Source organism: Eptatretus burgeri, chromosome 5 (genome assembly GCF_056783735.1).
Source record: "Eptatretus burgeri isolate ZD-2024b chromosome 5, Ebu_testis_v1, whole genome shotgun sequence".
NCBI lineage: Eukaryota > Metazoa > Chordata > Myxini > Myxiniformes > Myxinidae > Eptatretus > Eptatretus burgeri.
Window position 1 is genome coordinate 115520375 of NC_140965.1, and position 17167 is coordinate 115537541.

The following is a 17167-nucleotide window of genomic DNA, read 5'->3' on the forward strand; positions in this document are numbered from 1 at the left end:
TTTCTTTCATACTTACATGAGCATTTGTGCCAAGAAAACAACGAACCCCAAAAAGCCATGTCTCCAAACGTTGTCTTTCATGCACCACAATAATACATTACCAAATGTTTTACTTTTGTATTCATGTTTCTCCAGGCATCTGATCAGATTAAAGAGCAACAGAATAAAGGTATCTCTTTCTGTACATACAATATGGTTTTTGCATGCAGATGATTGGTTTCCATTCATGGTGGAAGTGTGCGTGCGTCTGCGCGCGCGTATGTATGTATGTATGTATATATATATATTGTTATGGATTTCAGAATCGGATCCGTTGAATGCATGCAAATATTTAGGTCCTCAGACAGTTATTTCCCAAAATGCATGTCCAGGATAGACCCATCCCCATGTTTGGTGGGATTCTAACTTTGATGCATTGAGAAGGGTATGGAATAGATTCCCTTTCTTCTGGGATGGCTTTTTTCTCTTTACAACACATTCATGCACATGAGATAGCCGTTAGCCCAACGGAGGCTCATCTACCCCCTTTCCATCAGGACACATTGGCTTGGAGGTGGACGATTTGCAGGACATTTGATTAAACACACCGCGGGCTTTTCCTGAGCAGTTATTCTGATGGTGAAATACGGCTGTGGATTATTTACCTCACCCACCTATTTTCCATCAACGTTCGACACCCACCTCTTTCACCAACGTTGGCGTCCACCTTTTTCCATCGACGTTTGATGCCCCGTTTGGCAGCTCTGAGGATGCTGGCTAGCTCTTATTCGTGTCGGGCTGAACGGAGAGGTGATGGTTGTTGTTGACATTTTATAAGTTGTTGATGTTTTATAAGTTGTTGACGGTAATTCTGGCAAATGTCTGCTTTCTGCCGTTCGTCCAGCACCACAAACATGGCATCGTAAGCCAGGCTTGTGCTGATTTGGGGTTGCATCTCGCTCTGGTAAGAAAGGAATGATCGCGAGATTGGCAGTTGGTCACGTGCAACGATGCGCCAATAGGCAATGTGAATTTGGCTGGTCTGATTGAGTCTCCGCCCAGACTGGCTGCCTATAAAAAGGATGGGAGGACCGTTTTTCTGACGGTTTGTGACAGTTGATGAAGGCTTTGCAGCCTTGCAACTCTGATCGCTGTTGACAGCCTTACAGCGCCTTACAGCGCCTCAGCGCCTTACAGCTTCTCACAGCGCCTCACAGCACCTCAGTATCTCACAGTGCCTCTCAGTTTCTCACAGTGCCTCTCAGTTTCTCACAGTGCCTCTCAGCGTCTCACAGTTCCTCTTCGTGTCTTGCAGTTCCTCGCAGTTCCTCATAGTGCCTCACAGCTCCTCTCAGCGCCTCACAGTTCCTCTCAGCACCTCTCAGTTCCTCTCAGCGCTTCACAGTGCCTCGCAATTCTTCACAGCTCCTTTCAGCTGTCCGTTGGTTGTGACTCCTGGTGGCTCCTGACAGTGGGTGACGCTTGGACCATTACTGCTGGTTCTGCTTGAGACCTGCTCTTGGTGTACCTGATTCTTGGCGTCCCTGGTTCCTGGGGGTAACGACGATGACGTCACGGGCCGTGCCGGTTACGATGGGGAAAGGGCGCCTTAGTTACCATGGCGTAGGAGTGGCAACGGTCAATGGCAGCGAATGTCATGGCAAGCAAAGACAGGGAGGTAAAATTTATTGAGTCCCCCGGACTCTGTATAGAATTGATTGATGAATTTTGTGTGGACAGTGGCGTGAAAACGGGAAAGCAGGGAGGACCGAAAACATCTCAATGGATAGGTTATGAGCTGTAGTTGTGCGCCTTGGCACTGGTTTTTTAACAGACATGAAGATGCGAGGAAAAAACGGTATTGTTAATCGCGCTAATATATTATATTGCGAGACGCCAACCATGATGAGGCTGCTTGTTTAATACACGTTTAAACCTTTATCTCCTTATTTCTGTGTTCCCATAACGGCCTTTAACAACAAGAACGATAGCTTCATGGTCATACGGGACTCCTATGTTCAAAAGAACATACCCTTATATTTTTAATTTGGATTTTAATTAACTCTGCGAGTGTAAGTATCACAGTAGTTGTTACTTCAATACAAGCAAAAATTCGTGGAATGCATGTGAACATTCTGTACGGGCACGCACCACTTCTGGATAGTGATGACTTACTGTATTCTACTAATTTCTCGATTTCTTATGCGCATTTATAGATAAACACAATGCCCCAATCCAGTCGTCATTTACGAGAGCGAAGGAACGGCCTGTGTGTTTGTTTGAAAGCTTTTTTTTCTCGTATGGCCACGCACGTACGGCCACGCACATACGGCCACGCGTGAGTGAAGGAACGTCCAATGTGGTTGTTGAGGGAGGTAAACTTGATTTTAATTTGGATTTTAATTAACTCTGTGTGTGTAAGTATCACAGCAGTTGTTACTTCAATACAAGCGATAATTCGTGGAATGAATGTGAACATTCCGTACGGGCACGCACCACTTCCGGATAGTGATGACTTAATGTATTCTAATAATTTCTCGATTTCTTATGCGCATTTATAGATAAACACAATGCCCCAATCCATTCGTCGTTTCCGAGAGCGAAGGAACGGACTGTGTAGTTGTTGTTTCTGACACGTAGTTTGAAAGTTTTTTTTCTTCTTCTTATTTTTATTTTTTTGCACGTACGCCACGCACGTACGGGTACGCGAGAGCGATGGAATGGCCTGTGTGTTTGTTGTTTCTGGCACGCGGTTTGAAAGTTTTTTTTGCACATATGGGCACGCACATTCGGGCACGTACTAGTACAGGAAAATGAGGAAAATACCATCATGGTCGTTTTGCCTACGTTCCTGGTTCAAGAGGCTCAGAATGTCCTTTGGAAAAGAGTTTAGCCATGAAGTCCACACACTGCTGTTTAAGGGCTCGTAGTTTCAAATCCAGAGGCTTGCAAGGGATCGATTGTCTGGAAGTTTACATTGTCTCTGAAGGGCAACGGAGCCACCCAATTGCCATTGTCAATCCTGATGAATCCATCTTCCATGATCATGAGAAAACAGTTGTCTTCTATGGAGCGACCCAGCTTGTCATCATTTTTTGTTCTCTGAAAGATGTCACTGCCAACCCCATCGCTGTGGGTTCTCTGGATGCAGGATCACCCAAAGAGCTCACCTGAAGGTACGTGCCGATGTGGCAGGATGAAGTCCTTGACGGTAACATGATTAGGGCATGGCGAGTCGACTGATGGTCTTCCATTGTTGAGAATGTGAGTATGATAGGCCTCCACTCGCTCAGGACTATGGATGCCATCCAGACTTCTTCTTCTTCTTCCTCTTTCGGCTTGATCCCGTTAGGGGTCGCCACAGCGGATCAACCGTCTCCATTTCGCTCTATCCTCCACATCTTCCATTGACACTCCAACCACCCGCATGTCCGCCCTCACCGCATCCATGAACCTCTTCTTTGGCCTTCCTCTTCTCCTCCTGCCTGGCGCCTCCATCTTCAACATCCTTCTCCCGATCTACTCCGTTTCCCTCCTGTGCACATGTCCAAACCATCTCAATCTCGCCTCTCTCACTTTGTCTCCAAACCGTCCTACCTGCGCTGTCCCTCTAATATACTCATTTCTTATCCTATCCATCCTCGTCACTCCCAACGAGAATCGCAGCATCTTTAACTCTGCCACCTCCAGCTCCGCTTCCTGTCTTATTGTTGGTGCCACTGCCTCCAAACCATACAACATAGCTGGTCTCACTACCGTCTTATATACTTTCCCCTTCACTCTTGCAGCTACCCTTCTGTCACAAATCACTCCTGCAACTCTTCTCCACCCACTCCATCCTGCCTACACTCTCTTTTTCACTTCTTTCCCACACTCTCCGTTACTTTGAACAGTTGATCCCAAGTATTTAAACCAATCCACCTTCCCCACCTCAACTCCTTGCAACCGCACCATACCACCACCCTCCCTCTCATTTACGCACATGTACTCCGTCTTACTCCGACTGACTATCATTCCCCTTCTCTCCAGTGCGTACCTCCACCTCTCAATGCTCGCTTCAGCCTGCTCCCTACTCTCCCTACAGATCATGATGTCATCTGCGAACATCATAGTCCATGGAGACTCCAGTCTGATCTCATCCGTCAACCTGTCCATCACCATTGCAAAAAGGAAAGGGCTCAGAGTCGATCCTTGGTGCAATCCCACTTTAACCTTAAACCGGTCCGTCATTCCTACCGCACACCTCACCGCTGTCACACTGTCCTCATACATATCCTGCACGATCCTCACATACTTCTCCACCACTCCCGACTTCCTCATACAATACCACAGCTCCTCTCTTGGCACCCTATCATAGGCTTTCTCGAAATCCACAAACACACAATGTAACTCCTTCTGGCCTTCCCTATACTTCTCCATCAACATTCTCAAAGCAAACATCGCATCAGTGGTGCTCTTTCCTGGCATAAACCCATATTGCTGCTCACAGATCGTCACCTCTCCTCTCAACCGAGCTTCAACTACTCTTTCCCACAACTTCATGGTGTGGCTTAACAACTTTATCCCTCTGTAATTTCCACAGCTCTGCACATCACCCTTATTCTTGAAAATCGGAACCAGTACACTTAATCTCCACTCCTCCGGCATCCTCTCACTTTCCAAGACTTTATTAAACAATCTGGTTAACAACCCCACTGCCATCTCTCCTAAGCACTTCCATGCCTCCACTGGTATACCATCTGGGCAAACCGCCTTTCCACTTTTCATCTTCTTCATAGCAGTCCTCACTTCATCCTTATTGATGCACCCCACTTCCAGATTCACTATCTCCACCTCTTCCAACCTTCTCTCTCTCTCATTTTCTTCATTCATCAGCTCCTCAAAGTACTCCATCCACCTTCTCAACACACTCTCCTTGCTCGTCAGCACATTCCCATTTGCGTCCTTTATCACCCGAACCTGCAGCACATCCTTCCCAGCTCGGTCCCTCTGTCTTGCCAATCGGTATAAATCCTTTTCCCCTTCTTTTGTATCCAACTTCTCATACAGCTCGTCATATGCCTTTTCCTTGGCCTTTGCCACCTCTCTTTTTGCCTTTCGACGCCACTCCTTGTACTCCTGCCTACTTTCTTCATCTCTTTGACTATCCCACTTCTTTTTCGCCAACCCCTTCTTCCTTATACTTTCCTGTACTTCCTCATTCCACCACCAAGTCTCCTTATCTTTCTTCCTCTGTCCAGATGTCACACCAAGTACCTTCCTAGCTATCTCCCTCACAACTTCTGCTGTCGTTGCCCAATCATCCCACCCATCTTTACCACCATCCAACGCCTGTCTCACCTCCTCCCTAAATTTCACGCAACAGTCTTCCTCCTTCAGCTTCCACCATCTGGTCCTTGGTTCAGCCCTCACTCTCTTCCTCAACCTCACCTCTAAAGTCATCCTCCAGACCACCAATCGATGCTGTCGAGCTACACTCTCCCCTGCCACAACCTTACAGTCACTAATCTCTTTCAGGTTGCATCTCCTGCTTAAGATGTAATCCACCTGAGTGCACTTTCCTCCACTCTTGTATGTCACCCTGTGTTCCTCCTTCTTGAAATACGTATTTTACCACTGCCATTTCCATTCTTTTTGCAAACTCTACCACCATTTGCCCTTCCACATTTCTCTTGTTGAGACCGTACCTCCCCATCACCTCCTCATCCTCTTTATTCCCTTCCCCAACATGTCCATTGAAATCTGCTCCAATCACCACTCTTTCATCCTTGGATACACTCTCCACCACTTCATCTAACTCACTCCAGAAATCTTCTTTATACTCCATCTCACACCCCATATGTGGGGCATATGCACTGATGACATTCATCATCACCCCTTCAATTTCCAACTTCACACTCATCACTCGGTCAGACACTCTCCTCACCTCCAATACCCTCTTGACATAATCTTCCTTCAGGATTACCCTGACACCATTTCTCCTCCCATCCACACCATGGTAGAACAGTTTGAAACCACCTCCAATGCTCCTAGCCTTACTCCCCATCCACTTGGTCTCTTGTACACACAGTATGTCCATCTTTCTTCTCTCCATCATATAAGCCAACTCTCGCCCTTTGCCAGTCATCGTCCCAACATTCAGAGTTCCAACTCTCACCTCCACACTTCTACCCTTCCCCCTCTCCCACTGCCTCCGGACTCGCCTTCCCCGTCTCCTTCTCCTCCTTCGCCCAGCAGTAGCACAATTTCCACTGGTACTCTGCTGACCACCGGTACCGGTGGCGGTCGTTGGTAACCCGGGCCTCGACCGATCCGCTATGGAAATTCGTTTTGTTGTCCGCATAATGATTTGGCATAGGTTTTTACGCCGGATGCCCTTCCTGACGCAACCCTGGTCGCCTCTTTTGACACACAGGGATATGGTACACCTATTCTAACCGGGGCATACACCGGGCCCAGTACAACTGGTGCTCATTTCGCCGACCTCGGAAGGATGGCAGGCTGAGTCAACCCCCTGGTGTTTTCGACTTGGTTTATATATACATATACATATACATATATATATATATATATATATATATATATATATATATATGTATGTATATATATATATGTATATATATATATGTATATATATATATGTATGTATATATATATATATATGTATATATATATATATATATGTATGTATATATATATATATATATATATATATATATATATATATGTATGTATATATATGTATGTATATATATGTATGTATATATATATATATATATATATATATATATATATATATATATATATATATATGTATGTATATATATATATATATGTATGTATGTATATTGTTGTGGTTACCAGATTCGCAAACCACCATTCAGGTCCCTTAGGTGAGGTATCTCGGTAAGTGCATGTGTAGTTAGGCCCAAACCCGTTGTCTAGTGGGAATACATGTCATTTATACGTGCTGCGACTCTTCAGGATAGCCGTTTTTCTTTTACTATCTTTATTTTGGACCAACCGCCATGATCACAACCACAACATCAACCACCGACCACAACCACCGCTTCACCACAACCGCCACGACCTTCACGCACACCTCACAACCGTAGCATCGCCACCGTTCTTGCCCCGCTGTGGGTACCGGTGTTGGACTCATGCAGAACGCGCGTCGAACAGCGTGTACAAAATCACGGATTTTCTGCTTCAAAAACGGATCAAAAACGACACACGCCCACTTTTTGCCGTCCAATCGGTGAGCGAGGGGCGAATTGGCCCCACCCCCAGGGCGATCGATATATGCAAATTTGTGGATCAAAAAGCCTTCACGCCCACTTTTTCTCGGGCCAATGGGGAGCGAGGTGAAAGGTCAAAGGGAGGGGGTCAAAGGCGAAGTTACGGGGGGATAAAAGGACGGTGTTCGTCAGTCAGAAAGAGTCGAACGAGAGAGAGTCGCAAAGGAGAACGAGAGTCGCAAACGAGAACGAAAGAAGTCTGGAGCCCGAAGCCTGCAGTGGCTGGAGAAGCTGAAGAGAGTCGGACGAGGGGGTGCTCGCGTCGGTGCCAGGAGCTGCACGCCCGAGGGAGGCCGGCAGCGCGACCTGGCCGAGGTGGAGACGCACACCAGGGATAATAAAGATCCTCTATACCCCGAGCATCAGCAACCCCCTCCTGTTTCCCCCCGCGCTGAGATAGTGCGACCAAGGGGGCCCCGTTCCCACCCCCTGCCAGGCACTGTCCACGAGGCCCGCGGGTTGCGGGGCCATCGCGCTCCGCGTCTCATCACCAGACGGGTAGGCCCGACCCGGTCTCGGCCTCAGGCCTACCTCATTCTTGGGGATTTCTTTTCCTTGGTTTTGGGTATGTGTTGTCGGCGCCGTCTGTGAAGTAGAATTGTATAAGTGTTGCCGTGTGCTCGGTAGTCGGTATTAGCTCTGCACTGTGTTTTCACTCTTTATGTTTGCTTTTTGTGTAAATGGAATTGTGTTTTCTTTTTTTGTGTGCATTTGGTGGAATTGTATTTGTGTGCTTTCCGTTCGTCGCGAATAAATGTGCTTTATTGTTGAACTGTTCTCCCGCTTCGCTCGTCTTTTCCCCCATTGAACCCTCATCTTGCTTCACGTAAAGGGTTGGTAGTGGGCTGAGTACGCCCGATAATTAATCGAACCGTCGAGGTCGACGATAACACCGCTCGGTTATTCTGATAGTGCACGGAACGGGTCGCTTAAGTGGCCCGTGTCCGAAGTCGACCTGCGGCGAGGTGCGATCGCCCGGTCTGCCCTCCGCGTGGGTACTTAGGTAGGTCGAATTCTGGCGAGCAACCCTATCCCACGCGGGGGCCACTGGCTCGATCGCGGTGAGACTGAAAGGTCCACCCGTGACTGGTTCCCGGCGTTAGGCCGAGAGGGTCACGACTGGATTGGCCGTCCGGTGGGCGACGTGCCGCGATTCGAGTTACGTGGCCGTCAGCACGCCGGCGGGCGCGAAATCCGCAACACTGGTGTCAGGTCGTGCGATACAAATTCATCGCCCTCCTCGCGGCACTGGTATCGGAGAACAGGAAAACGGGCTCTCCTGTCTCCGGCCTAAATTCACGGGAATCGGTCCAGGGGTGAGAGAAGCGACCCCGATTCCTCCAAATTACGAGCGAGCAAATTAACCCTTCACGAGAAGCAAGATGGCGTCTCAAGGCGAGCGGGTGCCGGGTGGATTAGGTATGTGTAATAGTAATGTAGAATCCATGGTCCAGGATGGAATCCCCGAGCAGGAAATGTTGTTTGTGCAGGAACACGGACTCGCCCAACTGAACCCAGGGCCCGAGGTGGGTGCGGCAGCGGCCGCGGTGTATGACACCTCCCCCTCTCCACCAAGACCCTTCCCCAACCCCTGCCGAAACGGCTCACTTGAGTGCATCCGACATGGCCCAGCTATTCACCATGCTGGCACAAATGAATGCGGCAATGACAAATGAAATAAAAACGAAATGAAAGACATGAACAAACAAATAAACGAAAAGATGGATACATTCACAAACGAAATAAAACGCATGAAAACTAAAATGGAAACGAACATGAAGGAAGAAACAGAAAGCTACGGGTGAGACGCAGAACATGGGCCGATGCCTGCAGACGGGCATGAAGGCCGTGAGCAGGGAACTTAAAATGGCGACTCCACGTGTCGGAACAAACGAGCTGGAAGGGGTGCAACGAAAGGACAGGCCCGCGGTGGGAGGCGGGTAAGGAAAAAGTAATTCGGGGAGACAAGAGACGAGGTGAAAGTAATTGCGAGGGAGAGAAAAGAACAATTAATACGGAGAGCAAGGATGAGGTACGCGGAGATCGTGAAAGAGCAAGGAGTGAAAAACAGGGAAGGACGGGAGCGACTTAAAGAGAAAGCAAGGTTGACCTACATAAAGATAAGGGAGAGACGCCAGAAAGAAGCAGAGACCAATAAACACGATGAAGACGGGGTAAGTGACGCGCACACACACACGGAGGTAGTGGAGGATAGTGAGGTTGAGCTCGCGGAGCGTGTGGGGACCCGGTGTGAGCAGCTGGATGACCTCCTCCAGGAACGAGGGGAGGGAGTATGCCCCCTTGAGGCGAGTCACGACCAGGTGAGTTCGGTCGTGCTTTGCGAGGTTGAGGGGACGAGTGCTGTGGACAGGTGCACGGAGAGCTTGGGGGTATGGAGGCCCCGGAGACCCTTGTGGGGACACAAATCCCCAGTGTGGTTGTCCCTGTGTGTGTGGTGCAAGGTGTGAGTGCGTCCCCGTGTGTGGAAGCGACCCCGTGTGTGAGTGGTGTGGTGGCGATGGTGCCGGAGTACGTGCTTCCCCAGCACGCCGTGTGTGGATGAGGCACCGTGTGAGGTGAGTACATGGTGTGTGAGTGAAACGGCCAGTATGAGTGAGGCACCGCGGGTGAGTGCCCTCCGCGTGTGTGAGTGAGGGACGGTGTGTGGATGAGGCACCGTGCAGGTGGAAGAGGCCGTGTGTGTGAGTGAAACGGCCAGTGTGGATGAGGCACCGCGGGTGAGTGCCCCCGCGTGTGTAAATAGTATGGTTTGTGTGAGTAGTGAGGCACGCGTGAGTGAACGGCCGAGTGCAAGGAGACCGTGTGTGAGAGAGCGGTATGTGAGGGAGATGTCGGTTGGTATGCGGGAGCACGCAGCCGCGTCTCCCGGTGTGAATGTGATGGAGTGGACTGTGTGCGTCGTAACACGCAGGTGTGCGTGGGTTGAATGGCGACGACGAAGGCGACATGAGAAGAAAGAAAGCCGGGTAGCGGCTGTAGTTGTTTCGAGGACCGTGCCGGGTTCACCCAGCAGTGAGCACGCGGTTCGTGCTGTGCAACGCACGAGACCGCCACGTGCTCGCTTGCGAGAGTGAAGTCCCGGTCCGGAAACGCACGCGGTGGATTTGCCGATCCCGCGGACGGACAAAGTTTAGGCAGGTAAATGGATTTGGACCGGACGGGTTCTCCACGCGATCGTGTGTGTTCAGCTCCAACGGGCAGGGCACATGTGTTCGCGTGGGGAACCCCTCGAGACGTGTGGCTTGTGTTTTTTTTTTATATGCGCACGGTGACGTCATGGCTGCACGTGGGGTTGGAATCCGGCAGGAGGGGTATCTCTGCCGGATGGTCCCGTCCAAGGAGGGACGAGGAACACGTGCAGCTGCATGACGTCACGGGCAGTTGCAAGGTGCAAAGAGCGCGAGTTGCCGCGCAGGTGCTGCGCATGGAAAAAAAAAAAAAAAAAGCAAGCCTCACTTTCGGGTGTACAGGATTCCTGGGCAAAGGGTGAAAGACCCCCTTAATCCTGGGCACAGGATGGAAACTAGTTAGGGGGAAGGGTTAGCTTAGTTAGACCGACTTCATGGGGCAGGGGTAAGTCCTCATGGAGTCCGTGGAATGGATTAGTTAGAGGGATTGTAGCCAGATTTAGGTTGGGAAATAAAATGATTGATTTAGAGACCGTGACAGACTTGTGGATGTGTAGAGGGGACGTAGCTTAGCTACGTAGGTTAAATGGAACGTGCTGTAGTTTAAGGGACGACGTGGGAGCACGAGTTAGTTAGGGGATGTAGTCAGAAGGATGGCAGAGTTCAGTGGTGAGTGTGTTGAAGAGTTGAAGAGTTGTGAGGTGAGTACATGATGAGTGAGTGAGGCCAGCGGGTCTGTGTGAGTGGAGCGAATGGGGAATGCATGGTGCGATGAGTGATTGGGGGGAGGAGTGACTCCCGCCCAAGGGACCCCGGGGTCGGTATAAAGTGAGTTAGCTGGGTTAGTCAAATTGAAAAATGGAGGTCGTTTTGTTGTTGGTGGGAAAGTAGGCTCGAGACCCATTTGGAGGGGTGCAGGAGCCCTGTTGACGGGCTTGGGAGCGTGGCTGCGAAAGGTGAGTATCGCTGAGTGGGTACCCCGGGCACCAGGCTAGTCGGCCGCGGTAGGCCATGGGCCCATGGGGGGCCGGGATAGAGTAGTGGGCACGGGTGCGCCTGCTTGGTGCGGGGGCCCGGGGCGCCATGAGGAGCGTGGGCAGTGCTGTGGGGACGGGTGACCCTCGGAAAGGGGGCCGGCAGGCCGGCCTGCGAGGCGTGGCTTTGACGGGAGGTGCCATGGGGGGGGAGGGCCCGGTGTTAGGGAGCTGGTAGCCTGGGAGGGAGTGTAGTGCCCGGGGTGCCATAGCGGGAGATTCGGCAGAGGGTCGTGCCTGCCAAAGGGAGCCACGTGTCCCAGCCAGGAGACCCTGTCAGGGCCCGGAGAGAAAATTGGCCCGGGAGGCCCGAAAGTGTAACCACATCAACACAGGCCGCGGGAATCAGGGTTTATACAAGCAATACTTTAAGCGAGACGCGCTTGTTGAAAGCCCCGTTGTAGTTTAAGAGTTAAATGGTTAGGGTAGATTAGGAGATGTACCCCTCCGCACCATCCATCCCCTCGCTGTCGTTGTGGGCCGCTGGACCCACTTGGTGTTAAGATCGCCGAACTCTGGGGAGGCCATTCTGAGGCTTCGTTGGGCCTCGACACAGGACGTTAGCTCTCCCTTATTCCCCTCCGGGAAGGGAACGTAGGGGTTGGGAGTAGGCTAGGTGACAGAATAGGTTAGCCGAACAAAGACGATAAAGGGGGTTAGGGGACGATTTATAGTGGGGAAGTAAAAATAAAAACAACAGAAAAAAATAAGTTGGGGCTAAATTGGGGTTTGACAAATTAAGGGAGTGGGTATGTACAGTGACAGGCAAAGGCGATAGGTGGGAGGGAGACAGGAAGGTAGGTCCGAGCCCGCCTTCCAAGTGGCCAGCACCACCGCACTCCCTCCACCAACCTCCACTGAACGGCAAAGGCTAGCCAACTCCATCGGCTGGCCGTGTTTTTCTTAGAGGCGGAGGCCGGCCAACTTCATCGGCAGCTGTTGTTTTGCTGCAAGGCCTGTGTCATCTGCTGGCTGTGTTACTTCAAGGCCTGTGCCGGCCCACTTGATCGGCAGCTGTTGTGTTGCTTCAAGGCGGAGGCCGGCCAACTTCATCGGCAGCTGTGTGCTGCAAGGCCTGTGCCGGCCAGTTCATCTGCCGGCTGTGTTTGCCTGCAGCAGCCTTCTTCTGCGGGCTGTGTTTGCCTGCTGCCTTTGCCATGCCATGCCCACTGCCCACGTTCACCAGCCCCGTTCAATTTTTGCTTTGCCCCCCCCTGTTCATTTCCATGTGCGCCAGGATCAAGGCAACAGTTTGCAAGCTGCAAGAACTGCCCTGTTGGCAGCTACAACACGGGCCTGCAGTGGCGGCCCGTGCACCGTGTTTGTGTTCATCCATCCATTCGTTGTGCTCATTGCGTGTGCCACTTGAGCTGGCACGGAGACTGCGTTATGCAGCCCATGCACCGTTGTGGTTCACTGCGTTCAGTTCAAAAGGGAAGGCCTTGGACTGCGTGTGAGCAGCCAGCCACGTTCCCTGTCACCTGCATTGTTTTGAGCCAGAGACTGCATGCGGGCAGCCTGGCTCCCTGCTAACTGCTTTCTTTTTGCAGAGTTCATTGATCCTGGGCCATGGTTTAGTGTAAAATTTGTAAGTTAAGGTAAGATGTACTGTAAATATGAGTGCGCCCCCGGTATGTATGTCTAGCGCCGGCAATTTTATTTAAGTCGTCCGTGTGAGTGAGTTTGTTTAGGTAGTTACGCAGCCCTCAGGTTATTTATTTTTGGGGACACGAATACCATGAATGTCGCACTCAGGGATCCGTAGGTAAAATGTACTAGGGGAAAACTACACATGATGGCACACGAGACTTCTGACGACTCGGGACGAGTCTGTAAAAAGGGAAGGGGGTAGTGTTGTGGTTACCAGATTCGCAAACCACCATTCAGGTCCCTTAGGTGAGGTATCTCGGTAAGTGCATGTGTAGTTAGGCCCAAACCCGTTGTCTAGTGGGAATACATGTCATTTATACGTGCTGCGACTCTTCAGGATAGCCGTTTTTCTTTTACTATCTTTATTTTGGACCAACCGCCATGATCACAACCACAACATCAACCACCGACCACAACCACCGCTTCACCACAACCGCCACGACCTTCACGCACACCTCACAACCGTAGCATCGCCACCGTTCTTGCCCCGCTGTGGGTACCGGTGTTGGACTCATGCAGAACGCGTCGAACAGCGTGTACAAAATCACGGATTTTCTGCTTCAAAAACGGATCAAAAACGACACACGCCCACTTTTGCCGTCCAATCGGTGAGCGAGGGCGACCATTGGCTCCCCGCCCCAGGGCGATCGATATATGCAAATTTGTGGATCAAAAGCCTTCACGCCCACTTTTTCTCGGGCCAATGGGGAGCGAGGTGAAAGGTCAAAGGGAGGGGGTCAAAGGCGAAGTTACGGGGGGATAAAAGGACGGTGTTCGTCAGTCAGAAAGAGTCGAACGAGAGAGAGTCGCAAAGGAGAACGAGAGTCGCAAACGAGAACGAAAGAAGTCTGGAGCCCGAAGCCTGCAGTGGCTGGAGAAGCTGAAGAGAGTCGGACGAGGGGGTGCTCGCGTCGGTGCCAGGAGCTGCACGCCCGAGGGAGGCCGGCAGCGCGACCTGGCCGAGGTGGAGACGCACACCAGGGATAATAAAGATCCTCTATACCCCGAGCATCAGCAACCCCCTCCTGTTTCCCCCCGCGCTGAGATAGTGCGACCAAGGGGGCCCCGTTCCCACCCCCTGCCAGGCACTGTCCACGAGGCCCGCGGGTTGCGGGGCCATCGCCGCTCCGCGTCTCATCACCAGACGGGTAGGCCCGACCCGGTCTCGGCCTCAGGCCTACCTCATTCTTGGGGGATTTCTTTTCCTTGGTTTTGGGTATGTGTTGTCGGCGCCGTCTGTGAAGTAGAATTGTATAAGTGTTGCCGTGTGCTCGGTAGTCGGTATTAGCTCTGCACTGTGTTTTCACTTTTATGTTTGCTTTTTGTGTAAATGGAATTGTGTTTTCTTTTTTGTGTGCATTTGGTGGAATTGTATTTGTGTGCTTTCCGTTCGTCGCGAATAAATGTGCTTTATTGTTGAACTGTTCTCCCGCTTCGCTTCGTCTTTTCCCCCATTGAACCCTCATCTTGCTTCACGTAAAGGCTGGTTGGTAGTGGGCTGAGTACGCCCGATAATTAATCGAACCGTCGAGGTCGACGATAACACCGCTCGGTTATTCTGATAGTACGGAACGGGTCGCTAGTGGCCCGTGTCCGAGAGAAGTCGACCTGCGGCGAGGTGCGATCGCCCGGTCTACCCTCCGCGTGGGTACTTAGGTAGGTCGAATTTGGCGAGCAACCCTATCCCACGCGGGGGCTAATTGGCTCGATCGCGGTGAGACCGAAAGGTCCACCCGTGACTGGTTCCCGGCGTTAGTCCGAGAGGGTCACGACTGGATTGTCCGTCCGGTGGGCGACGTGCCGCGATTCGAGTTACGTGGCCGTCAGCACGCCGGCGGGCGCGAAATCTGCAACAATATATACACATACACATATATATATATATATATATATATATATATATGTATGTATATATAGATACATGTATATATATATATATATATATATATATATATATATATATATATATATATATATATATACATATATTAATTCAGTGTCCCAACGGGGCTTGAACTCAGGACCTTTTGGGTCCTAAGCCACTGCCCTTACCACTGCGCCAACACCAGGTCTAAAGATGGATGCCATCCAGACATACATCACCAATTATCACCCATCCAAGTTCCATACGCTGTGCCCACAGAGCTTTCGATGGTCCATTCTGAAATTCTCTGACCTTAAGCAACTGAGGAGCATCTCGTCCAACTAACAGCAAAATGGTCGCTTCTGGGTCAGGTTTGGGAAACATTTCAGTGACAGGACGTATATGTGAGTGGAGCATTGTGACCTCCGGTGTTGAAATATCGGAGGAATTACAAGGAATTGCATTATATTTGGTTAGCTCTAGGAGCGGCATGTGGATGATTCCATCGAAAGATTTGATGACTAGTTTCCTGACATGCCTACCACTGGCTGCCATAGTTCCATTGTCCAGCTAATGATCAGCGTGGTTGAGAAACCATTCAATTTCCCACAGGTTAAGGTTCTTACTTTCGGAAAGGGAGCTATGTTTGAGGTTTTGAGTTCATAGGGGACTAGATTATTTGGCACGTTGAAGTAGTCAAAGAGTTCGCTGCAGCCCAGAGACTCATTTGACTGGTCATCCAACATAGTATAAGTTTTCAGCATTACCAGCGAGAAATACCTTTGCAAGATAAATTTTGGAACAAGACCTTCCTCTGGATCCACTGCGACCACAAATGTCCGTACACCTGTTAATCACCGAGGGTCACTACTCGCCATGCTATAGAAGACCATCAGACACTCTCTCAGGGTTTGAAGAGCCCCTAATAAATTGCCTCACTGCCGGTCCATCGAGGGTAATACAACTGGCTTCATGAAGTGCTGAGCAATGAAGGGTGCTGTCGCAGTGAGAACAACGTAATTTTACTTGACACTCCTTGGCTGAATGGTTAGTTGACAGAGCACATCTGGTACAAATTTTCCATTGGTTCAGAAGGATGATTTTGGATTGCAATGTTTTTGCTTTGAATGTTCTGCAATGCACAAGAGGATGTTTGGTCCTTTGAATCGGGCAGAATTGGTGCAGATGTTCCATTCAACAATGACGAGTGTGCTGATTTTCAGAAAAGTGAGGCGACTGCTGCGGTCACTTGCTCGACAATCTGTGGCAGCAAGTCACCCGTGACTTCGGTCTTGATTATTCTGGCCCTTGGATGAGTGTCACTACTGCAGGCAGACATTCTGTTATTCATCGTGAGTGGAGCTTTCACTTTAGTAGTGTGATCTGTCATTGAATTGAAGATCTGTCATCATTGTAGCGTCGCGTTAGACTTGAAGAACGTGATCTGTCATCATATCCCGAGGAAACCGGACTCAGGTCGTTTTAAAACTTTGCATTGCGCCAAATGAAGGATGCGAGCATTGAAAATGGCGAAAGGTGACATTGTGCATTTCTTTATAATTGAAGGCCTCCATCCTCTAATGATCCACAAGGTCAGGTGGAAGCTTTGTTATGATTGGTTTGAGGTACAGAGATATATCCAAAGCTGCAAGTCTGGGAAGGGAACCATCGTTTTGGTGGCCTCTATTTCCTCGATGGTGTCACTAAAGTTTTGCAAAGTTTTGTGGTCATGAAAATAAACTTGAGGCAAACATTCCAGCTCCTATGCAGTGATTGTGTAACTGATTCGTTGCCGAATTCCAGACCTGCTGTAAGGCGATTCCAGACCTGCTGTAAACCACCATCAGGGTTATAAATGTAGACTTGGTTAAGATGCTCTACAAGTGCTTTTGATTCTGAACCATCAGCTATATGTGAATCACGAGGTTAAGCTGTTCATTGGATGCTAGCGGGACTCCTCTGATCATGTTATAGAAGGCCGCATGCCATGTCCTGAATTTCTCTGGCTCATCATCAAACACCAAAATCCTATTTGAAACTAAATCTTGATGAGAAATAGTTTACACAGTCCTGCATGGCAGGCTTCACTTTTGGCATGATTGGTGGCTTCACTTCTTGACCCAATAGTGAATGGCTAGACACTGGTAATGTTGTTGCCAGATGTGTGGTGTATGTCCTCCCAGCTTATGAGGG

The 17167-nt window shown here is 50.0% G+C and overlaps 1 protein-coding gene across 6 annotated transcripts in view; it reads left to right on the forward strand.

Annotated features, from left to right (window-relative positions):
* Window positions 1-17167, forward strand: part of ANTXR2 (ANTXR cell adhesion molecule 2) — a 130195-nt gene that overhangs the window by 28605 nt on the left and 84423 nt on the right. For all 6 annotated transcript variants that reach the window (XM_085883456.1, XM_085883452.1, XM_085883453.1 and 3 more), the window contains exon 5: window positions 136-169. In XM_085883456.1, the coding sequence (XP_085739582.1) occupies window positions 136-169 (34 nt within the window). The remainder of the gene's footprint in view (window positions 1-135; window positions 170-17167) is intronic.